This window comes from Gorilla gorilla, chromosome 2 (genome assembly GCF_029281585.2).
Source record: "Gorilla gorilla gorilla isolate KB3781 chromosome 2, NHGRI_mGorGor1-v2.1_pri, whole genome shotgun sequence".
NCBI classification, from domain to species: Eukaryota; Metazoa; Chordata; class Mammalia; order Primates; family Hominidae; genus Gorilla; species Gorilla gorilla.
The window spans coordinates 25,634,741-25,660,439 of NC_086017.1; the positions used below are offsets into that span (position 1 = coordinate 25,634,741).

Sequence of the window (25,699 nt, forward strand, 5' to 3'; positions counted from 1 at the left end):
GACTACAGAACAGCGTAGTTTAAGATGCTTGTTTTTATGACTTTATTTTTTATCTAAATAACCCTACAAAGAACAGAAAAGGAAATAACAGCACACCAGACTGGAGAAACAAGGCCTCAGAGTAAGTTGTTAAGGGACACTGTTATTCTAGAGTCTGTTTTATTTTGATCTTTAAAAGAATAAGAGAATGCTTCATTAGAAGAAATTATTTCCCTGAATTAAGATCTCCATAATCTGTTACAATCACAAATAGACTCTACAGACTTAAGTACTCAACTCATTTAAGTAGGGTAGCTAACAAAAAGTCATTTGGTAGCTAAAAAAGCAGAATTTGAAAATAGTATTTGTGAAATGAAAGGGCTTCAGTGAAAGGAGTTTGAACAGCTACGGGATAGGAGAAAAGACAAAATAATTACCAGGGACAATTTTTCTTTATTTTGAGATAGAGTCTTGCTCTGTTGCCCAGGCTGGAGTGCAGTGGCACAATCTCAGGTCACTGCAACCTCCGTCTCCTGGGTTCAAGCGATTCTCCTGCCTCAGCCTCCAGAGGAGCTGGGACTGCAGGTGCACGCCACCATGCCCAGCTAATTTTTGTATTTTTGGTAGAGACGGGGTTTCACCACGTTGGCCAGGATGGTCTTGATCTCTTGACCTCGTGATCCGCCCACCTTGGCCTCCCAAAGTGCTGGGATTACAGGCATGAGCCACTGCGCCTGGCCAGGGACAATTTTTTTAAAACCTTTATTTTAACCTTATAAATTAAGAAATTGTGGTTTTCTATAGATGCCATGTAAATGATAGTACCACCTAAAAAGTTAATACATTTAAAATGTTTCTAAGCCAGGCACAGTGGCTCACGCCTGTAATCCCAGCACTTTGGGAGGTCAAGGTGGGTGGATCACTTCAGTTAGGAGTTCAAGACGAGTCTTGCCAACACAGCAAAACCCTATCTTTACTAAAAATAGAAAAATTAGCCAGGTGTGGTGGTGCGCACCTGTAGTCCCAGCTACTCAGGAGGCTGAGGTGGGAGAATCGCTTGAACCCAGGAGGCTGAGGTTGCAGTGAGCTGAGATTGAGGCACTGCACTCCAGCCTGGGCAACAGAGTGAGACTCTGGCAAAAAACAAACAAACAAACAAGCAAAAAAACCCCAAAACAACAATAAAATGTTTCTAAGATGATAATCAAAGATGGCATCATAGAGCTGGGCACAGCGGTGTACACCTATAGTCCCAGCTACTCAGGAGGCTGAGATGGGAAACTATACCATTATCTTAATTTCACTGTTTTTTAAATGAATTTTCAAATGGTGCCCTTAGGTAAATTTAGAAAGGGTTTGCAGTAACCAATGGAAAAGCACCATCCAGTGGTAAAAGATGACAATTACAATTTATACAGTTATTAAAAGCAAAATGAGCTAAATGATTTGTGACTCTGCCTTTTCTCCAACACACATTCCAGGAAAGAAAAGGTAAACTGGCTATATAATATTGAGGGTATCTGCTATTTGTTACCATTTTCTTAATCAAATCTTACTATATTAAGTTGGCATTTCGTTGTTGTTTTTCTGTCTTGCTTACCAATTATCCAAATGCTCATTTGGGAACAGAATTAGGATAGGGGCATTGTTAAAATTCATCTAAAGCCTTTATTAAGCCACAGGCTAGAAAATGGTTTAAAAAGTGTGTGAGGGGGTGAATTTCCAATGGAACTCTAGTTACCAACAGCCACCCCCACAGAACAACAAATAAGTCATTCTATGTACTTTTTTAAAAGGATCATGGGTAGGTAATCTAGACCCTCCTGAAAAGGCCAGGTAAAGATTCACAATCAGAGATTTCATAAAGAATTCAGAATTTCTAAAAGGAACATGAATCCTGAATGTGACCCGATTCACTCCAATTTGAAGAAAACAATCAGGTAAACGGTGTGTTCCCAATAATCTACCGCTATCCTATCAGAAAACAGATGAATAAAATCTGCAGTTTCCAACATAACAGCTTTTTAATCACCTCCTTTTTTTTTTTTTTTTAGAGAAAAAATTAAAAAGTTTAATACAATGGCTCAGGCCTGTAATCCTAGCACTTTGGGAGGCTGAGGTGAGCAGTTCACTTTTGAGGCCAGGTGTTCAAGACCAGTCTGGGCAACATGGTACAACCCCATCTCTACTAAAAATACAAAAATCAACCGGGCATGGTGGCATACACCTGTAGTCCCAGCTACTCGGGAGGCTGAGGTGGGATGATCGCTTGAGCCCGGCAGGTTGAGGCTGCAGTCAGCCCTGATCACATGCCGCTGCACTCCAGTCTGGGCAACAGTGAGACCTTGTTGCAAAGGAAAAAACAAAAACCAAAACCCCAAAACTTTAGTGAAACTAAAAACAAATTATTACAGAAACCCAGTAAGGATGATTCTTTGTTCTGAAACAACTTTACATCAAGTCTACTTGATATCAAATGGTATTACTGTTTGGGATCATAAGATATTTAACAAAAAGTACAGCATACTGCACCTTGGTAATGACAAAAAAATCAATTACTGGGCCATAATTTTCTCCTTTTATACTCTAAAAAATATTGCAATATGTTTGAATCTGAAATAAGAAGCCTAACAAATACTACCAATGATATCAAACAAGCTTATCCTATCTTCACTAGTGCCTGCAGTCCAACACACCTGGAGGTTGTGAGATTTTTTAAAAACTACTTTCATGAAAACATAGGAGTCACTCAAATAATTGAGGTTCCCCAGTGATTACTGAATGACTGTTAATGTTTAAAGTGTGCACCACAATCATTTAACATGTAAGAGAATGAGCTATGAGCAAAAGGATGCATACATCTAAACCAAAGTTTGAAAACCTTTAGTAATTTATTAGTATTTCAGAACAAAATAAAACTAGTTGCGATACCATTATTTTCAGCTGTTTAACATTTTCTTCTCCAAGACAGAGATCTTAGATTTATAAGCCCCCTCCACTGAAAATTTATTTGAATTATAAAACTGCTATACTAAGTCTTCCACTAACACAGGGTCCACTACTATAAATGTTTCTACAATAAAGGACTTTTTGGCTGACACTAAGTATTTACTCATATACAGTTATGTATGAAAGCTAAGTTACAAGGAGGCTTAAACAGCAACAAACTAACAAATTACAAGAGCTGCCTATATTACTGCAAGAGACTACTAGAAAATAACCTACCATAATAGGAATTCCCATACTATTTTCCTCTGGTGGAGGCAGTTGTACTGTTTCAATTCCAATCACAGGCCTGTAGCAGAAAACAGATATCAAAAGAAAGAATACGCTGATCCTAGAAATTAAGGGCTATGTTATTTATAAATAACTAGTACCTTAACAAAACATTGAATTATTGGATAATATTCAAAAACTTACTTTGGATTTTATTAATTCAGAATTTACTTTTATCCTTCTATCAAGAAAAAAAATACTAATCTGGGCAACAAAACATTTTTTAAAGGCTTTCTTTATATATTAAACAGAATTGGCTTCCCAGAAGAGACTTAAAAAGTGGTGCTTGTTTCTTAGAATTCCTAGCAACAAGTCATTCTCATAAATCTTAAACACAAACACACACACACACACATATACACACACAAACTTTTCAAATGCATTCACTAATAATATATTCAGTTACTTACTAATCAGCAATTATTTACCCATGGGGATGTGTTGATTTAAGAAACTGCCCATGAAAAGTTTAAAATATTCAATCTATACGCTTTTTGAATATGTAGAACATACTCATTTCAGTAATACATAAATTTAAGAAATCACTGCAATATCTCTCAAAGAAAACTGGTAATTTTATACATATATTATATAAAAAGTATATATATATATATACTTTTTTAAAGGTTAGGATAATACATACATATTATTTAGTAACTTGCTTGTCTCCATCACTCCTCATTTAACAATGTGGACCTTAAATATTCCGCAACACCCTGAATATGACATTCCATTCAAAAATACTGTATTTAATTTCCTAAGAGTAAATATTTGGGTTGCTTCTATTTTAAAATTCATATATAATAATTTTTCTAAGAATATTACATATTCTTATATAATACTTTTCCCAAGATAAAAAATAAAATTCCCACAAGTTAATTTTAGTGAAATGGCTTGTCTTCACATAAATAAAATTAGGCCTAAAAAATTATGGAGCCATAATTCTCAAGTGCAATGACCTAGAAAGAACAAATGTCAGAATTACATTCCCTACATTAAAGTGTGGGGCCAACCACATTTCTTTTGTTTTTCTTTTGAGACAAAATCTTGCCCTGTCACCCAGGTTGGAGTACAGTGGCCCAAATGTAGTTTCAACCTCCTGGGTTCAAATGATCCTCCCACCTCAGCCTCCTGAGTAGCTGGGACCACAGGCGTGCATCACCTCACCCAGTTAATTTTTTAATTTGTTTGTAGAGATGGGGTCTCATTATGTTGCCCAGGCTGGTCTCAAACTCCTGGGCTCAAGCGATCCTCCTGCCTTGGCCTCCCAAAGTGCTGGAGTTACATGAGTGAGCCATTGCACCACCCACACACTTCTTATTGTTCTGAAAGAATCGTCATCAATGCTATGACAAAGAATCATCTTTGTTATAGTAATTACTATTGTAGTAATTAATGCCTTCTAAAATGTTAGAAGACATAAACTATCCTTGGATAGCTGGAGGAAGGTCAGCTATAGTTCTAAACATAAGAATCTGTTATTTCTTCTCTTGTCAAAATTACTTATGAACAAATCAACCTCATCAGAAAATATTAAAGGTACATTATTTTAGGTTCTACAGCATGTAACAGATATGGTAATAGAATTAGTCTGCCATATGGTGGCAGCAAATACCAAAGAAAATTAATTTCTTCAGTACGTCCATTTACAAAGTTAATGTCTTCCCTGAGTCATGTATTTTAAACAAAGGTTTCAAATAGAAGAGGCTTTACAGGTTTTCATAATTATGTTTTAATCTTGTTATATTAATAGTCAAGCTCAAAACAATATCACGAGCATATTTCTGACTGATTGAAAACCGCCTTCTGTTACTATGGCATTTACCAAATCAAACCGCCTCAAAAACTGTGTGGCTCTTGATGCTTATCAGGCAACATGTAATTGCAATGATTTTCATTGTATTAACTAAAATTTACATATATTATACAAAAATTAAATTTTCTTACTTTAACCAAATCCACCTAGCCTAGCCTCCTACCTCCAGAAATATTTACTCAATAATTGTTTGTTAATAACTATTTATATGCTAAATGCACGGAATATAGCAGTAAACACAAGAATAGTTTCGGGTTTCATGAAACTTACACAAAATCTCTCATGTATTTCCTTTTCCCTGATTTGTAATATGGGGTTATTAAGACCAGCTTAAGTTAACAGCCTAAGGATAAAAAATACTACAGTGTCTCTTCACCTATAATTTACAATTTAAAAAACACTACACAGAAATATTCAAGTAAGAAAGTTTTATTTTTCCTGCTATGACTATGACTGCTTTAAAGTCTTTCTGTTCTATAAAGTTGCTTCAAAAGGAAAAGTGTTTGGTGCACTTTATTTTACTACACTATTTAACCCACTAGATGCTAACTAACAAACATTTAAGTTACATGAAACAACTGAAAAATGTATAAGAGCATCTTTTCATATAAAATTATCAAAGTATGTCAATCTTCTCAATTTATATATAGAAGTTATTGCCAAAGTGTCTTATAATCCAAGACACTGAGAGATAGGAAGCTAGGATAATGAGTAAATCCAAACTGAGAGTAAATATGTGCATAGGTTGTGCATAGATTAATCATAGAGTTAAAACACATCTGAAAACCCATCTCTATTAAAAAAGAGGAGGGAGGTAGGCACAGTGGCTCATGCCTGTAATCCCAGCACTTTGGGAGGCCAAAGTGAGAGGATCACTTCAGCTCAGGAGTTGGAGACCAGCCTGGACAACACAGCAAAACCCTGTCTCTGTAAGAAAACAAAACCAAAACCAAAAGAAACCCAAACAAAAGCACACATCTGAATACTGTAAAGGCCCAGTCTTCCACAGAGTGAGCATCGTTTAAGGTAGAGGCTGTGTCTCACTCATTTCATCAGTATGTCCACCTCTACGATTTTCCTTAACATGTAACAGTGATGAACAATTTCTCATGCACACATTTCACATACTGATGATTTTATCTTGTCAGCAGAAGTACCATGGTTTTTTTTTCCTTGTTATTTTGTTTTTGTCCCAACTAGATAGAAAATTTCATAGGTTATAAACTAACATCAGCAATTTCATATGGTCCAACCTAATATCAATTGCTCACAACATTAAGTTCCTAGAGCTACCGGTAGGCACCATTTCTTATTGCTCTAAGTACTCACCTTCTAATAAGGGAGAAAGAGAAATAAAAAGTAAACTACAAAGCAGTGCAATAAGTGCTCTCCTAAAAGTTTGTTGTGTGTATCTGTGACAGAGGGAGACAGACAGACATACAGTTCCTTAGGAATCACAAGATATACCAGTTGATGAATCCTATGAGGAAAACTGGAGGGCAACCTAGTAAATAAAATTAACCAAGATTCCTTTGCTAAGTGATCGCTATACTGAGATTTATATATTTAAATAAATATAAAATTACCAGGAAACCACTAATTTCTTCCTAAGATGAGATACAAGCAAGAATGCCTGCTCTTCATCACTCTTACTTAATATCATATTGAAAGAAAGAGCACTGCCATAAGGGTATAAGGAATAAGGGATATATAGTTTGGAAGGGAAGAAATAAAAGTGCTTGTATTCACAGACAACATGATTGTCTTTATAGAAAATTCCATGGAATCTATTAAAAAGTGCCTAGAATTAATAAGTTTAGCAAAGTCATAGATTACCATTGCTGTTTCTACATACTACCAATGAACAACTGGAAATCAAAACAAAAAGCAGTACCATTTATAATAATACCCCAAAACTCAAAAATACTAAGGTATAAATTCAACAAAATACGTACAGATTCTGTATGCTGAAAATCACAAAATACTGATGAAAGACATCAGAGACAACATAAAGAAAATAGATACAGGAGCTCCCCACTTATCCACAGAGGATATATGCCACCCCTCCCTCACTCCACGGAAGCCCAAAAATCTCAGGTAGTGCTGAACCCTATATATACTACGTTTTGTCCGACACAGGTTGAACATCCTTAATCTGGCAATTCAAAATTTGAAATGCTCTAAACTCTGAAACTTTTTGAGTGCTTATATGATGCCACAAGTGGAAAATTCCACAAATAAGTACTTAACAGAAACTTTGTTTCATGCACAAATTTAAAATAGTTTACAAAATTACCTTTGGGTTACACGTATAAGATGTATATGAAACAAATGAATTTCGTGTTTAGACTTGGGTCCCATCCCCAAGATCTCTCATTACATTTATGCAAATATTCCAAAATTACAAACACATCTAGTCCCAAGCATTTCAGACTAGGAATACTCAGCCTGTACATACATACTCTATGATAAAGTTTAACTGATCAATTAGGTAAAGTAAGAGATTAGCAACAACTAATAATAAAATAGAACAATTTTAACAACACACTGTAAAATGAAAGTGAGATGAATGTGGTCTCTCACAAGATACTTTAATATTTTTGGACCATAATTGACTGCAGGTGTTTCAAGCTATAGAAACCAAAACAGTGGGTAATGGGAAACTACTGTACCATGCTCATGGTTGGGAAGTCTCAATATTCTTATAATTTCAATTTTTCCTCATTCAATTTATAGGTGAAAAGTAATCACAGTCAAAATCTCAGTGGGCTTTTTTGTAGAAATCAATAAACTGATGTGAAATTCATATGGAAAGGAAAAGAAATTAGAAAAACCAAAGCAATTTTGAAAATCAATAAAATTGAGGGATTCATACTACTAGAGTGCTCCAGTAAGGCCAGGCACATTGGCTCATGCCTATAATTCCAGTGCTTTGGGAGGACAAGGTGGGAGGACTGCTTGAGCCCAAGAGTTCAAGACCAGCCTAGGCAACATGGCAAGACCCTGTCTCTACAAAAAAATTAAAAATTAAGCAGGCATGATGGCGTCCACATGTAGTCCCAGCTACTTGGGAGGCTGAGGTGGGAGGATTGCTTGAGCCTGGGAGGTCAAAGCTGTAGTGAGCTGAGAGCATGTCACCGCACTCCAGACTGGGCAATAGAGCAAGACCCTTTCTCAAAAAAAAAGAAAGAAAGAAAGCAAAGATAGTGATATTGGAGTAAGAATAAACATATAGATCCAATGGAATGCGACAGAAGAGTCCATAAATAGAGCTACACATATATAGTCAACTGATTTCTGACAAAGGTACAAAGGCAGTTCAAGACAGTAAAATATTATCTTTCCAACAAATCATCCTGAAACAACTGGATAATTCATTTGGAAAATGAGGGTAACTGATACTTGCTTATATAGTCATAAAATCTCTAAGTATAAACAAAATAATATTGGTTGGCTACAGTACAGGAAACCAGATGACTTGGGATTGATGTGAATAGAGATGGAAGAGACAATTTTTACATTATACTGTTTGTATTCCTTGTAAATCATGAACTATGATTGCCTGTTACAAGTTACACAGATGAATCAGATGCATACCAATGTACTAAGAATTACAAAAAACAATGCTTTCCTCAATAAATTACTAAAATGTGTGAAACAGATATATTTTACTCTGCCAGTCTGTTTTCTTCCAGCACAAAGGCTGTTAAACCAATCAGAAATCATTAGGGGTGGAGCCTGGGAATTTATAATTTCAAACAAGTGATTCTAATTCAGAGCTAAGGTTCAGAACCAATCATAGGGCATGGTTATCATATACAATGCACTGTACTGACCAAGCTGAGTTAATAAAATATTCCCTTCCCTCAAAGGCAAAAGCAAATGACCAAGATATAATGAATGTACATAGAATATTAATTTGGTCACATGGTACTACAAAGGAAATAATTTAAGAAAAATAATTTTTGCTAAACCCCAATGAAAACATTAGGTAAAGGGTTGGTAGGAAACATGATGAATCAAGTTGACAACATTTGTACAGACTGGTATTATCACTAGGAATAGAGCAACTTGTTATGCACCCACTTGTGCAATAATGTACGTACGTTTATCTACATGTCTGTATGTGTGTATATATATGCATATATATCAACCTATAATACACATGACATACAGGATAAAGTGATAGGTGGCTATATGCATATTGACAATTGCTTTATTATACCTGACAGTCTTTCTTAAAAACAAACAACAGTGGAATCTAATAAAATCTTTAAAGCTACTGATTTACCAAAAAAAAAAGAGGAATATGTTAAACAACACTGTGAAGATACAATCAGCTAAAGTAGAATGTGGGAAATCCTACAGAACAAATGACACAAGTTCTTCAATAAATACATTCATTTTTTAAAAGGGAAGGGGAACCTAGTAGAGAAAGAGACTTAGGAAACTAATCATATGCAATGTTTAAATCCTGTTTAGATCTATTCTAACAAACTAACCTTCAAGACATCTGACACACACACAAAATGAAATGCAAATTAATTTTGCTTCAAAATACTCCAAAGACATTGAGGAATGGTAAAATTGGTAATTGGTCTTAATTCACAGGGGTTCATTAATGTCTTTTCTGCATGACAAAGTTTAATAATTAAATTATTAACATTAAAGAAATTCAATTATATGACGATATCACAAAAAAAATAATGCAATTTTAGATTGACATCTCCCTATTACCCTATTCACAGATAATACTGTTTTCCTTTTTTGACACTTCATTCTGAAAAAGTTAAACTGGTTAGGTCCAAATTTAGTCACTAAACTTTATAGCAATACATTATGAACCAATTTAAGGAAATCTAGATCTGGTAAATCCACATCAGGGTTTCTCAATGTTAGGACATATAATTCTTTGTCATGGGGTCCACTCCTATCCATTGCCGGATGTTTAGTAGCATCTCTGGTCTCTACCCACTAGATGCCAGTAGCATAACTCATTCCCTTAAATTGTGATGACCAGAAATATTTCCAGATATTGCCAAATGTCCCCCGGAGAACAATAACACCCCTCATTTGAGAAAGACTGATTCAAATTAATGATTTCTTAGAATGGTGAGCTTACTACAAAAAGCAAAAGGAACTCAGCAGTTATGTTCCTTAAAATCTGGCAAAAACAACTTCAATAAAATGACTAGCTAGCAACAGACAAATGGTATTTTTCTCTATGTTAACAGGAATATTCAAGTATCTGAAGAAAGGCTTAACTTTTTAGAAAATGTAAAGATGGACAATCCTTACTTTTAAACTCAATATATTAAACAAATTAGGCTTTTTCATGGCTCAAGATAATGAACATTATATCTACTTATATTCAGCTCACTCAAAAAAGTGGGAATAACATCACAATATATGGCAGAATAAGAACTCCAAATCTCCATCCCTTCACAAAGCAATGAATAGGTGGCAAAACAGCCAGAATCAACATTTTCATAATTCTAGAATTCAATTAAAACCTTATAACAACCAGAGGAACATATAATGAAGAAAGATGCTGCTAGGTTTTCATAGGAAAACGCTGTGGAATTTTAATTTACTGCACACCACTCCCAACTCCCCCTACATGGCAGCATCCATGATAGCAGCCCACATCTGGTGCCTGTTGTGGGTACCAGATAAACTAATATGGACCTTATTCTCAAAAAATTGTGGTTGTATGTTTTGAACTATGTAGTGGCTCCCTGAAGGATTGGGTCAAGGGCTTGTCTTTGTTCCACCATGCTTGGAGATTCCTAGTACTGAAGCGTCTTTCCCAGTGGTGTCTGTGAAAAGCATTTCTCTCTCATCTGTGTGTAACAGGTAACAACTGGGGCAAACAATAAACATCTAAAGACCCAGGAAGGAAGAAGCTGGAGAAGGACATGCATATGAAAATAAAGGTTTTGAAAGCTCCCATATATAATAGAAAACCTAGAGGCCACATGCGTGTCCAGGACTGGCCATATGCTCAGAGAAGACTCATGAAGACCCTAAACTTTCACCTCTGGCTGATCTTTCAGCTCTGCGCAAGCAAAAAGTGAAGACTAGGACAGAACTGTAAGAAGCTTGGCTGAGCATTATGTACCCCAACACAGAAGCAATTTCTAAAATCTAGGAGAGTTTGTTTTTGTTTGGGCTTTTTTGGGGAGTTGTTGGGGGGAGATCGAGGCATTTAGGAAAACCTCTGCCAAATTATAGCCGATTGCCAAGAGAATGAACAGAGAATTCAGTGGACAAACACAATGAAGAACACAGACTTTACAAAAATAGTTTTAAAAGACTCATTAAACAACCACCAGAACAAGCAGCAACAACAATCCCCAGGGAGGGGGAAACATTGGCTCTCCAGCTACAATATTCAAAATATCCAATTTCCAACAAAAACATTTGAGGCATGCAAATAAAGATCAAACTATATCCTGGTCACAAGAGAAAAAGAAATTAACAGAAATTGTTCCAGAGGAAGGCCAGACACTGAATTTACTAGACAAAGACTTTAAATCAACTGCCTTAAATATGCTCACAGAACTAAAAAAAAAAACCCTGGACAATGAACTAAAGGGAACCAGAATGTCATCTCACCAATTAGAGAATACTGATGTTAAAAAAAATAGAAGTCACAGAAAGGAACTAAATAGAAATTCTGGAGCTAAAGAATAAAATAATTAAAATAGAAAATAGCTAGTTCTTTGAAAACATCAACAAAACTGATAAGCTTTTAGCTAGACTGACAAAAAGAAGACCCACATTACTAAAATAAAAAACAAACGTAGGCACATTACTACTGACCTTATAAAAGAGTACTATTGTTAAGGTTATAATTGTAAGCCAACAAATTAGCCTATTTATACAAAATGGACAAATTCCTAGAAACATACAAACTATCAAAACTGACCCAAGAAATAGAAAACTGAACAGTCCTATAACACAGTGGTCCCCCACCTTGTTTTGCACCAGGGACTGGTGTTGTGAAAGACAATTTTTCCATGGAGCGGGGGGCGTTGGGCTGAAATCGTTTCACCTCAAATCATCAGGCATTAGATTCTCCTAAGGAGTGCACAACCTAGATCCCTTGCATGCACAGTTTACAACAGGCTTCCTATGAGAATCTAATGCTGCCACTGATCTGACAGGAGGCAGAGCTCAGGCAGTAATGCTCCCTTGAAGGCTGCTCACCTCCTGCTGTGCAGCCAGTTCCTAATGGGCCGTGGACCATTTGTGGCCTGGCAGTCGCGGATCCCTGCTATAACAAATAAAGAGATTGAATCAAGAATTAAAACCTCCCAACAAAGAAATGCCTAGGACTATATGGCTTTGCTGATGAAGTCTACCAAAAATTTAAAGAATCAACATAAATTCTTCTCAAAATAAAAGAAGAGGGAGCACTTGAATACTCTTCAACAAATAGCGCTAGGACAAGTGGATATTCACATTTCTTGAGGCCAAAACTAGACACTTCATACCAAAACTAGAAAAAGACATCATGAGGAAACAATAAACTAACATCCCTTATGATTATGTAAAAATTTTCAACAAAATACTAGCAAACCAAATTCAGCAGCATATTGAAAGAATTGTAGACCATGTCCAAGTGGGACTTAAACCAGGAATGTAAGGGTGGTTGTACACTTTAAAATATTTAATATATCACATTAATAAAATGAAAGGAATAAAAACATTATAATCTCAACTGATGCAAAGAAAAAGCATTTATAAAATCCAGTATGTTTTCATGATAAAAAACACTCAACATCATAGAAGAGAACTTCTTTACCATGATAAAGAACATTTATTTAAAAACCCACAGCTAATATCACAGTTAAGGGTGAAAAACTCAATGCTTTCTTTCAAAGATCAGGAGAGAGATAAAGATGCCACTTTTCACCACTTTTATTCAACACTGTTCTACAAGTTCTAACTAGATCAACTAGGTAAGAAATAAAAGCCATTCAAATTGGAAAGTCATAAAACAAACCAAAAAATCATCTCTATTTGCAGATATGATGTTATACATAGAAAATCCTACAGAATGTTTTGTTTTGTTTTCTTTGAGATGGGGTCTCATTCTGTCATGCAGGCTGGAGTGCAGTGGCGCCATCTCAGCTCACTACAACCTCCGCCTCCTGGGCTCAAGCGATCCTCCCACTTCAGCCTCCTGAGTAGCTGGGACCATAGGCATGTGCCACCACAGCCGGCTAGTTTTTTGTATTTTTGATAGTGACGGCGTTTCACCACGTTGCCCAGGCTGGTCTTGAACTCCTGAGCTTCAGCGATCTGCCTGCCTCGGCCTCCCATAGTGCTGGGATTATAGGTGTGAGCTACTATGTTTGGCCAAGAATTAAAAAAAACAAACTATCAGAGCTAATGAACAAATTCAGCAAAGTTGCAGAATATAAGATAAAGTCACAAAATCTGTTGCTTTTCTATATACCAGCAATGAACAATCCAAAAATAAGAAATTAAGAAAGCAATTCTATTTAGCATCAGAAAGAATAAAACTTAGGAAAAAATTAGCTCTGATAGTTTGATGACTAAGAAGGCCCAGGCCTAAAAATGGACACAAGGAAAATATTTACAAATAATAAAACACACTATTGGTGTGCTGAGTGTGTGCATGTGCACACTTGCTATCAGGTATCACTTATGTCAAAACGACTTACTTTTACAGAACAAGGAGTTGGTTTAAACTCATTGGTAAAAGGCATTCCTAATAAAGAGGGCAGGATGCAAAGTTGACCAGGATGCAGGAGGACAGACTGGTAGAAATATACATTGATACAGCCTCTGTGCAACTGGCAATCACTAGCAAAATTTTCAATGCACATCCCACTGAAAAAGATCTCCAAGATATATTGGGGGTGAGGGGTAGTACAAAACAATCAAATAAGCCAACTTGTGTGTTAAAAGGGGGAGAAAATCAAGAATAGATTTGATATGCTTGGCTTATCTGTTGTAAAATTTGCGTTACCAGTACTCTCCGCATCACAGGGCAGAAATCTTAAACTACATTTCCCAGAATCTCTTTTTACGGAATGATTTAAGGATAGTGTCTGCCAATGAGGCACACGCATCCAAGATTAAATGAACAGAAAGAAAAGCAATTCTTGTCTGATGGCAACTGGGAGTAAATTCATGGGCAGACGATAGGCATGAGGTTGGAAGCAGCTGTTGCATTAAGAAACATCTGCCTTTTCTGGATTCAATACTGTACAACGCTAATTTTTCAAATTAAATCCATAATCTCAATGGAATATCAGTGATGCTCAACAGTTTTCATGGCACTTCAAAATGTTTTAAAAATTTATATGGAAGACCAAAGAGTAAAGAGCCAATTAGCGGCGGTGGGGGAGGAAGGTTGAACTGCACATCGTATACAAGAATAAAATTCTAGGTCATTCAGAAAACTAAATGGAAAAAAAAATTGCAAATTTTTAGAAGAAACAGAATATTTTTTAAGACCTTGTTTCTTACACAACACAAACAGGGGGAAAAACCCATAAAAGATTGATAAGAATGATCATACTATAATTTAAAAGTTCTGAATGAGTGACCCCTAAAACAAAGTAGACTAGCCACAGATTGAGAGGTATAACAAAACCAATAAAAGATTCATAGCCTACCTACAGATAGATAGATAATAGAGATATATACTTACCACTACAAAGCAAAGAAAAAATAGGCAATTCACAAAAAACATCTAACTTGTCAAAAATACATAAAAATATATTTTATCTCTTTAGAAATCCGGGAAATGCAAATTAAAACAAAGTATCACTCATATACATCAGAATGCCAAAATGAAAGTCAAACTAAAATAATTATCGGCAAGTTTGAGAGTAAAGAATGACTCTTACTCAATTGCTTGTGGCAATATAATCAGTACAGCCCCTTTGAAGAAAATAATAATTACATAATAAAGGTGAACATGTCTATATCCTATGACCCAGCAATTTTACCTCCACATATCAATCTCAGAGAAACTGTACAAAAAAGATACACATTGTACTAGAATTTCTACAACACTATTTGTAATAACTAAAACTAGAAGATACCTAACTATAGAATGTTAAGAAAATAGATAAACAGCAGGTTATTTGTATCAGATATACAGCAACTATTATTTTTATTTGTATAGATTTATCAGGCACAAGTGCAATTTTGTTACATGCACAGATTGTGTAGTGGTCAAATCAGGGCTTTTGGGGTATCCCCAAAGATACAGATATGTAGAAATTACAACAAATGTATTATCATGGATAAATTTTAAAAGCAGTGATAAACAGATACATAAAGCATACCATTAATTTAAAATTTTAGAAAACATAACAGTAATATTATACTGTTTATGGATATGTAAACACAGTAAAAGTGAAAAAAGCCTAGATGATAAAAGCTAACTTCCAAGGTGGTTACCTAGGAAAAAAGGGGAGCAGAGCTCTAGTTATACATGTAAATATTTCATTCTTTAAGAGACACAAAGCAAATATGGCAAAGTATTCACAGCTGTTTATTCCTAGTGATAGGTAGTTAGGTTTATATTTTATTTTATCCTGTGTGTCTGAACATTTCTATTTGATTAAAACCATTTTTCAAGAAAGATCACTGATTGGTCTGAGTGTAGAAGATGAACTGAAATGGCAGCAAAACTGGAGAAGAGTAGACTGGCCAGAGAACTACTGCATTAGTCCAATAAGAAATGACAGCAGCAGGAACTAAAGCCATGAAAGTGCAAGGGAGAGATCAATATTACATATACATACAAATTAGGACTACAGAGTTCTTCATACAGTTATGCAAGTATGGTATGCCTGTAGGTCATTCTCCTTTCTTTAAAATCTCCTATATTAGACATTTCTCAAATGAAGACACAAATGGCCAAGTATATATTTTTTAAAAAGTTCACTCATCACCAGGGAAAGGCAAATTAAAACCATGAGATATCATCTCACACCTGTTAGAACAGCTCCTATCAAAAAGATGAAAGGTAAGTGCTGGCAAAGATGTGGAGAAAAGAGAACCCCTACCCACTGTTGGGGAGGAATGTAAATTAGTACAGCCATTATGGAAAACAGTATGAAGGTTCCTCAAAAAATTAAAAATAAAATTGCCATATGATCCAGTAATCCCACTACAGGGTATATAACCAAAAGAAATGAAAGCAGTATGTCAAAGAGATATGTGCACTCACACTTTCATTACAGCATTATTCAAAATAGCCAAAACATAGAATCAATCTAAGTGTCCATCAATAAATGAAAAAAAAGTGGTATATGTACACCCTGGGATACTATTCAGCCTTAAAGGAGGAGGAAATCCTGTCACTGCAACAACATAGGTGAACCTAGAGTTATGTTGGCAAAATAAGCCAGGCACAGAAAGTCGAAGATCACATGATCTCACTTATTAGTGGAATCTAAAAAAGTCAAAAGCATAGAAGCAGAGAGGCGAATGGTGGTTACTAGGGGCTGGGGAATAGTAAGGAAGGCAGGCTAAATGATAGAAAGTTTATTTCCAGTATATCATCTTTTTAAAATGACTTCATATTTTATACAGCTGTAATACCAGTTATAGGCATCTTATACAAATATTTTAAACAATAAAAACTCCACAATTAAATGCTAACAATTACCTTTAAAAGCAAATGAAAACACAAAAGGCATGCACAGTGTCAAGGACTACAAGAAAATTGCATCTATGATTCTGAGAAAGGAAAAGAAACAAAAGACAAAATCCTGTTATAAATCTGAAGTCGTGAGGTAAATATTCATTACAGCGTAGACCATCTTTTTCACTTTGTAAATAAAAACCCCACAGCTTTCCAGAGAGTAACATGAAAAAGTTTCAAGATATATTTTCCATAGTAAATCTTTGGATAAACAAATTTTAAAGTTAAAACCATTTAATAGCATCTCTTATTTCTCCATGAATTAAAACTAATAGGCAAGAAAAAAAAAGTAAGTTGGGAAAGAAGTAAAATTAGTTGTTTGCAGACCGCATTATCATCTATGTAGAAAATCCTAAAGATTCCACAAAAAGTCCGGGCACAGTGGCTCACTCCTGTAATCACAGCATTTTGGGAGGCACAGGCAGGAGGGCTGCTTGAGACCAGGAGTTCAAGACTACCTGGGCAATGTAGGGAGACCTTGTCTCTACATAAAAATTAAAGATTAGCTGGGCATGGTGGTGCGTGCCTGTAGTCCCAGCTACTGGGAAGGTTGAAGTGAATCACCTGAGCCTGGGAGGTCAAGGCTGCAATGAGCCATGATCATGCCACTGCACTCCAACCTGGGTGACAGAGAGAGACCCTGCATCAGAATTAATAAACAAATTCAGCCAAGTTACCAGATACAAAAATAAACATAGAAAAATCAGCTGCATTTCCATATGCTTAATTTCCAAACAGAAAATGAAACAATTCCACTTACAACAGTATCAAAAAGAAAATATGTGGGAATAAACTTAACCACAGAGGCAAAAGATTTGTACATGAAAACTACAAAATGTTGCTGAAAGAAAGACGCAAATAAATGGAAAGATATCCCATGTTCATGGATTGGAACACCTAATATTTTTAAGAGGTCAATACTGTCCCAAGCAATCTACAGATTCAATACAATTCCTATCACAATCCCAACGATGCTTTTTACAGAAATAGAAAAATCTAACATAAAATTAATATGAAATTTCAAGGGACTCTGAATAGCCACAATTCTGAAACAGAAGAACAAACTTGAAGGTCTCATACTTCCACATTTCAAAACTTATTACAAAGCTATGACAATCAAATGAGTGAAACTGGCATAAAGATGGACATAGGACCAATGGCATGAAAGAGAGCCCAGAAATAATCCCTTACATACATTAGACAAGGGTCCCAGGGCCATTCAATGGGGGCAAAAGACAGTCTTTTCAACAAATAATGTTGGGGAAACTAGATTTCCCCACATGCAAAAGAATAAATGTGATCCCTTACCTCACAAAAATTAACTCAAAATGCATCAAAGTAAGGGCTAAAATTAATGGACCTCAAAGTAAGAGCTAAAACTGTAAAACTCTTAGAAGAAAACACAGGGGAAAAGCTTCATGACATTGGATTTGGCAGTGATTCCTTGGCTATGGCACCAGAACCACAGGCAACAAAAGAAAAAAGTTAAATTGGACTTTGTCAAAGTTTAAAACTTTTATGCAGAGAAGGATACTATCAACAGAGTGAAAAGGCAATGCAGAGAACAGGAGAAAATATTAGCAAACTACAAATCTGACAAGGGATTAATATCCAGAATATATAAAGAAATCCTACAATTAAACAACAAATTTTTAAATGGACAAGGGACTTGAATAGACATTTATCAAAAGGTATACAAATGGCCAATCAACAACATGAAAAGATGTTCAACATCACAAATCATTAGGGATATGCAAACCAAAGTCATGAAATACCACTTCATACACGAGAATAGCTATTATTAAAAAAAATTAAAGCATCCACAATATAACAGATGTTGGCAAGGTATATACAGATTGGTGTATATACAGATTCTGGTGGGAATGTGAAATGGTACAATCATTAATGCATACATTACAGTATAGTGATTCCTCAAAAAATTAAACACAGAATTACTGTATGATCCAGCAACTCCACTCCAGGTATATACCCCAAAGAACTGAAAGCAGAGACTTAAATAGATATTTGTACACTCATGTTCATAGAATTATTCATAGTAGCCAAAAAGATACTTGGGAAGCAACCCAAGTGTCCATCAATGAATGAATGGATAAACAAAATGTGGTTTATACATATAGTGGAGTATCATTCAGCCTTAAAAAGGAAATAACTCTTATATATGCTATAATACAACATGGATGGGCCTCGACGACATTTTGCTCAGTGAAATGAGCCAGTTACAAAAGAACAAATATTGTATGACTCCACTTATATGAGGCTGAATGGTGGTTGCCAGGGGTTGGGAAAGGAGACAGGGAAAGTTATTGTTTAATGGGTATGGATTTTCATTTGTGGAAGATAAAGTTCTGGAGATGGATGGTGGTATGTTTGCACAACGAAGTGAATGTGCTTAGTGCCACTAAACTATATACTTAAGATAGTTAAAATAGGCCAGGCACGGTGGTTCACACCTGTAATCCCAATACTTTGGGGGGCCGAGGTAGGCGGATCACTTGAGGTCAGGAGTTTGAGACTAGCCTGGCCAACATGGTGAAACCCCATTTCCATTAAAAATACAAAAATTAGCCGGGTGTGGTGGCATGCACCTGTAATCCCAGCTACTCAGGAGGCTGAGTCAAGAGAATCACTGGAACCTGGGAGGCAAAGATTGCAGTGAGCCGAGATCACTCCACTGCACTCCAGCCTGGGCAACAGAGAAAAGCTCCATCTCAAAAAAAGATGGTTAAAATCAATTTAATGTTACATATGTTTTGCCACAATAAAAAAAAAAACTATAGCAAAATATTTTCCTGTTACATAAATGAATAATTAAGAGTTTAGAATATTTTTAATTTTAGACTGAGAATTTTTTTGGTGACTAAAGCTAAATAGTATTCTGATGGATTCTATATACACACAAACAAAAACATTTATGAAGACCTATGCCCCTAAAAAGGGAATGTCACTGTTTAGATAGAATAGGAATGTAGGTAGAAATCATTTGATCTCCAGGAAAGCAGAAGGTAAAAGAAAAAAAAAAAACATGAAACTTAAACTAATACCTGTATCTACTTAAATGTTTCAAAAAGTACATAGGTTATTTGAAAAAAATATTTTCAAGGCAAGCTTTTAAAGACAGAACTTCCTCATATTTAGTGAAAAACATTCAAGTATACAAATATCAATGCTAAGTATTATTTGCACTAGTGCTTAAAAAAATTATGTTTTTTTTTTAACATTTTAGTTCTTAACACTCACCATGAAGTGACTATAAGTTATAAGCCTCTCATGGATTAAAGTACTGCATATAAAAAATTCTTTCTATAACACCAGCTTAACAAAAATATTAGTATCTGCGGGGGTGCAGGGGGGATTATTGCCTTCACATTTTTAACCTAATCTCTGACAGATTTTTCTGATTTCCTCTGTATCCTCCACAGGTTTGCACCACGCTGCACTTGTTCACTGACTTCACAGATATTTCTTGAAACCTTACCAAAGCACAAACCAAACTTACCCTTTATAAATGTGTAATCAAGGCCAAGACTCTAAATCAAGGTAACTCTGCTTAATTTTATATAGATAAGAAAACATCTGCAGAAAGTCTCTTAAACTCTAAATAACTTTCAGGATCACTTCTGTAGTACCTACTAACAATTCATTCAAGCCCACAGTTTATCTTCATGGTTTAGAGAAACAGAAAACATATTTAGAATAAAGCTGTAGTGTACTGACTACTAAAATACTCCTATCATGTCACCTTTTTATGGGTATGCAATCTCTTACATGTAAGGTGTTTAACTTCATGTTTCTCTTTTTTTAGGGTGCAGGAGGGGATGAAGTCTCACTCTGTATCACCTCGGCTGCAGTGCAGTGGTGCTATCTTGGCTCACTGTGTTGATTACTAAAATGCTCCTATCATATCCCCTTTTTATAGGTATGCAGTCTCTTCCGTGTAAAGTGTTTGTTAACTGCATTTTCTCTTTTTTTTTTGGGATGGAGTCTCACTCTGCGTCACCCAGGCAGCAGTGCAGTGGTGCTATCTCAGCTCACTGCAACCTCCGCCTCCTGGACTCAAGAGATTATCCTGCCTCAGGCTCCCAAGTAGCTGGGATTATAGGCGCTCACCACCACAACTGGCTAATTTTTGTATTTTCAGTAGAGATGGGGTTTCACCATGTTGGCCAGGCTGGTCTTGAACTCCTGACCTCAAGTGATCTGCCCACCTCCCAAAGTGCTGGGATTACAGGCATGAGCCACCGCATCCAGCCCTAACTTCATGTTTCTCTGAGACTTTCAGAAGGTAATAATTTTTCCAAAATCATTCGCCTATTTTGACCTCTAGAAAATAACTTATTTACCATTCCCTGCAATTCTTTGTCATTCTTTCAGATCTAATTCTCCATTCATCAGATCTGTAAGTGATGCTTTTTTAGCCATATGAAGTCAAAATTTAACCATATTAAATTCTGCCATATATTTTATACATTAAAAGTACATTCACGTCTGAAATATATAGCCAGAACTTTCCAACAAAGCCCAAGGAATTTAAATCTCCTAGCCTGTAGTAACCATACCCAGCAAGACAGACAAACTTAGATATCTGCAGGACCAATATTAGAAGGCTGTTTTTAAAATTTTTGGTCTTAAGACCTCTTCACATTTTTAAATTATTGAAGAGCCCAAAAAGTTTAGCTTATGAGGATTATTTCTACTGATGTCTACTGTATTCAAAATCAAAACTACCAAATTGCTTAAAAGTATTATTTTTAATTTATTTACTAATATATCTACTACATGCCAATATAAATAACTTTATTAAAATAATTATTTTTAAAAAAAATTAAGTAGCACTGTTCATGTCTGGCTTAACAGAAAATAGGTGGAATCTCACAGCTGCTTTTGCATTCAATTTGCTGCAATAAGTTATCATGGTTCAAGTATATAAAGAAAATCTATACTCATGGTAGCATATTTTTAGATACTTGTGGACAATCTTTGATATTACATCAAAGCTTGACAAGTGATATCTCTTAGAAGTTAACTATAATGTGAATTATGAAGCCATATCAATGAGCTTTTAGTACTTTTTTCACATTAAAATCCATTGGTCTAACTGCACTTTGAATGGATCTTTTTTACCCATGTGTGATTTTACAATATCATATATCGGTAATTTGGAAAATGCTGGTTCACTGGTTTACGAAGGTCTTCAATTACTGACACGTTTCATGATATACAATATCAAAAGTCATATTTATTAATATTACTACCAAAGCCACCAGAAAACATCTTTAAGCTCTGTAAAGGTAGCAAGCTCAAGGTGGCCGATACAGATTTACTCAAATTCTAATTTTGCTTGGAAGCTCAAATTTCATCATCTGTAACAAATATTGACAGTGGCTTTCCTTGAAGTGACAAGTTCACTTTGTTCCTTTTCAAGGAATATTTTCAATAAAAGGTTTGCCAAAGAGCCAAATCTGAATAACCATAATGTTAGTTGTTTTTTCAAGTAAAAAGGTATTCTATTAAAAAAAAAAAAGTCTAGTCCAGCTAGCAACTCAATCACATAAGCATTTTTCCTGTGCAGCATATACTCATTTTATCATACAGACACCCCAGGGTGAAGTGTAATGTAAGTAATTTATACTTTGAAAAACAATCTTAAGGGAAATAGGCTTTTCCCTCCCCTTAACTGTAAGCAAGGCAGTGAAAAACACAGTCTGGTGCCACTAACTTGATTCCTAATACATCAGCAGTTAAGTACTATTACTTTTGTACCATTAATGCGAATGTCAAAGTAAAAAACGCATATAACATTTTATTATTATGATAACAGTTTTGACTTTAGGGACTCCCAGGGGTTCATGGACCACACTATGAGAAGTCTCTTAGACCAGGGTCCCTAACCCCTGGACTGAGGACTACTAGCCATTCATGGCCTGTCAGAAACTGGGCTGGATAGCAGGAGGTGAGCAGTGGGCAAGCAAGCATTACCACCTGAACTCTGATTCCTGTCAGAGTAGCGCAGCATTAGATTCTCATAGGACTGCCAATCCTATTTTGAATTGCACATCTGAGGGATCTAGGTTATGTGCTTTTTACAACACTCTAACTAATGCCTGATGATCTGAGGTGGAACAGTTTCATCTCAAAACCATCCCACCCCCCACCGCAGCCCCATCCATGGAAAAATTGTCTTCCATGAAACTGGTCCCTGGTGCCAAAAACATTGGGGACTGCTGCAGTAATGGATTAATTTTGGCCAAAGAAAGGTTTGGCCCTTGCTCAGCTCCTAGGAGGTAACTGCTAACCCCTTGGAATGTCCTGCTTGATAAAGAGTCGTTGTTTACCTGGGGGCTTTGGTCCATGACAGATAGTCTAACAATATGATTCTTGGTGGGACCTTTAAGTCACGGAGTATCAGCTTGACCTCTGGAGGGGATGGAGACTAACATTAGCCACAGGTGTGGTCAACCATACCTATGTGACTGACTTCTCAATAAAAACTCTGGACAGCAAACCTCACGTGGGTGGCCTTGGTTGGCAATACTCCTTGTGTGTCACCATATATTGTTGCTGGGAAAAGTAAGCACTGTCTGCACAACCCCATTAGGAGAGGACATCTGGAAGTTCACGCCTGAAACTCTCCTGGACCTCTGTCCTATGCACCTTTACCCACTGTTGGTTTTAATCTGTATTCTTTTGATGTAATAAACCATACCATTAATTTAACTGCTTTGCTGAGTTCTGTGAGTCTTTCTAAGCAAATTATCAAATCTGAGAGTGCACAATCTCCCACAAACTAAACAAGTTGGTCAAGATCAAACTCCTGAGTATATATAACAAAAGCCAATCCCCACCTACATGTTTCTCTACACAAGACACTGTTTTGCCCAAGACCAAAAACTATTGTGCATATGTGCACAGATCCAAATTGCACTGCCAAACTCCACATAACTACCAGCCTCTTCTCCAAGCAGCTTGTTTTAGAGCAGGGATTCTCACCAAATGATTGTTATAGAGGAACGTCCTGTCCACAGTAGGATGTTTAGCAGCATCCCTGGCCTCTGTCCAATAGGTGCCAATAGTATCCTTCCCTCCTTCCCAGTGGTAACAACAAAAAATGTCTCCAGACACTGTCAAATTCCCCTGAGGAGAAAAATCGCTCTCCCCTCAATATTGAAAATCACTGTTTCAGGAAACTCACCTAGGTAGTCTGACCTTGCCTTATCTTTTACAAAAAAAGGGAATAAATTCACTTTTAGCTCTACCTTCCTGCCTTTCCTAATGTTAATTATTTGACGATGGAAAGCAATTGCGCATTCTGAGTTCTACCTTCAAAAAATATCTGGATAGAAGTGGTGAACTAAAAACTCTTCCTTCTGGGGAACTCAGTCAGATTACCAATTTCAAGAGAAGGAGAAGCCTCTAACAATGATCTTTAAATAAGGATACATATATATTTTCTGTATCTTATGCACACCACAGAGGGAAGATAGACTAGTTTTCTTCAACCTTGGAAGTATACATCAAAATAACCCCAGTAGTTTTTAAAAATATAGGTGCGAGGGTCCTATCTCAGACACACTTAATCAGAATTCATTATTTATCCAGCAATTGAGTGTCCACTATATGCCAAAGCATTGTTACAGGTGCTGGAGACACAGCAGTAAATAAAAGACATCGTATTTGCCCTTGAAGAACTCACATTCCAGTAGAGTGAGACATTTCATAAACATACAGACAAATAAGATCACTTCAGATAGTGCTACAGGGAAATAAATAGAATAAAGAAAGCAATTTCTCTGCATTCTCAGCAATATCTGTAGAAATACATTCAAAGTTAAATGTGGTAAGTGAAAATATTATTTTGCATTTTATTATTTAGAAAGCCTGTGACATAATTATATACCTACATTTAAAATTCCTTATGTGTAGGGGTGCTGAGCAAAAGTGTCTCTCCCTACTCTTTGGGAATCTTTAAGCTCAAGATTAGGTAAATTCCCTCCCAGTTTCAATTCTAATTTCCATCAGTTCAATGAAAACATTACGCTAAATTTTAAAAATAAATTTAGTGGATACACTGCAGATTTCTTACATGCACTTACTGCATTGTGATGAAGTGCGCTTTTAGTGTAGAGATCACCTAAATAGTGACCACTGTATCCAACAGGTGATTTTTCAACCCTTGCCCACCTCCCACCTTTTGTAGTTTCTAATATCTGTTATCCCCTTGGTATGTCCCATATACCCTTGTTTAGCTCCCATTTAGAAGTGAGAACATGCAGTATTTGACTATGTTTCCAAGTTATTTCACGGAGAATAATGGGCTCCAATTCCACCCATGTTTGCTGCAAAAGACATGATTTCATTCTTTATACATATACACCATATTTTCTTTATCCAATCTTCTGTTGATGGATATTTAGGCTGATTCCACGTATATGCTACCGTGAATAGCGCTGCAATAAACATACCAGTGTAGATACCTTTTTGACATGATTTCTTTCCCTTAGGGTATATTCACAGTAGTGGGACTGCAGAATCAAATGGTATCACTATTTTTAGTTCTTTGAGAAATCTCCATACTATTTTCCATAAGGATTTTACTAACTTACATTCCCACCAATAGTGTATAGTGTATAAGCATTCCCTTTTCTTCACACCTGTGATGGTTAAAACTGAGTGTCAACTTGATTGGATTGAAGGATGCAAAGTATTGATCCAGGGTGTGTCTGTGAGGGTGCTGCCAAAGGAGATTAACATTTAAGTCAGTGGGCTGGGAAAGGCAGATCCACCCTTAATCTGAGTAGGCACCATCTAATCAGCTGTCAGCACAGCTGGAATATGAAGTAGGCAGAAAAACGTGAAAAGACTAGACTGGCGTAGCCTCCCATACTACATCTTTCTCCTGTGCTGGATAC

The 25,699-nt window shown here is 36.0% G+C and overlaps 1 protein-coding gene across 7 annotated transcripts in view; it reads right to left on the reverse strand.

Moving 5' to 3' along the window:
- ANKRD28 (ankyrin repeat domain 28) overlaps nt 1-25,699 on the reverse strand; it is a 195,011-nt gene that overhangs the window by 142,827 nt on the left and 26,485 nt on the right. For 4 of the 7 annotated variants that reach the window (XR_008677968.2, XM_019023464.4, XM_055381099.2 and 1 more), the window contains one exon: nt 3,205-3,274. The exons of the other annotated variants lie outside the window; for them this stretch is intronic. Coding sequence is in view for 2 of the 4 variants with exons in the window: in XM_019023464.4 (XP_018879009.1) it covers nt 3,205-3,222 (18 nt within the window). In the remaining 2 variants the exon portion in view is untranslated. Of the gene's footprint in view, nt 1-3,204; nt 3,275-25,699 lie in introns of those variants that run through there. 7 annotated transcript variants of the gene reach the window in all.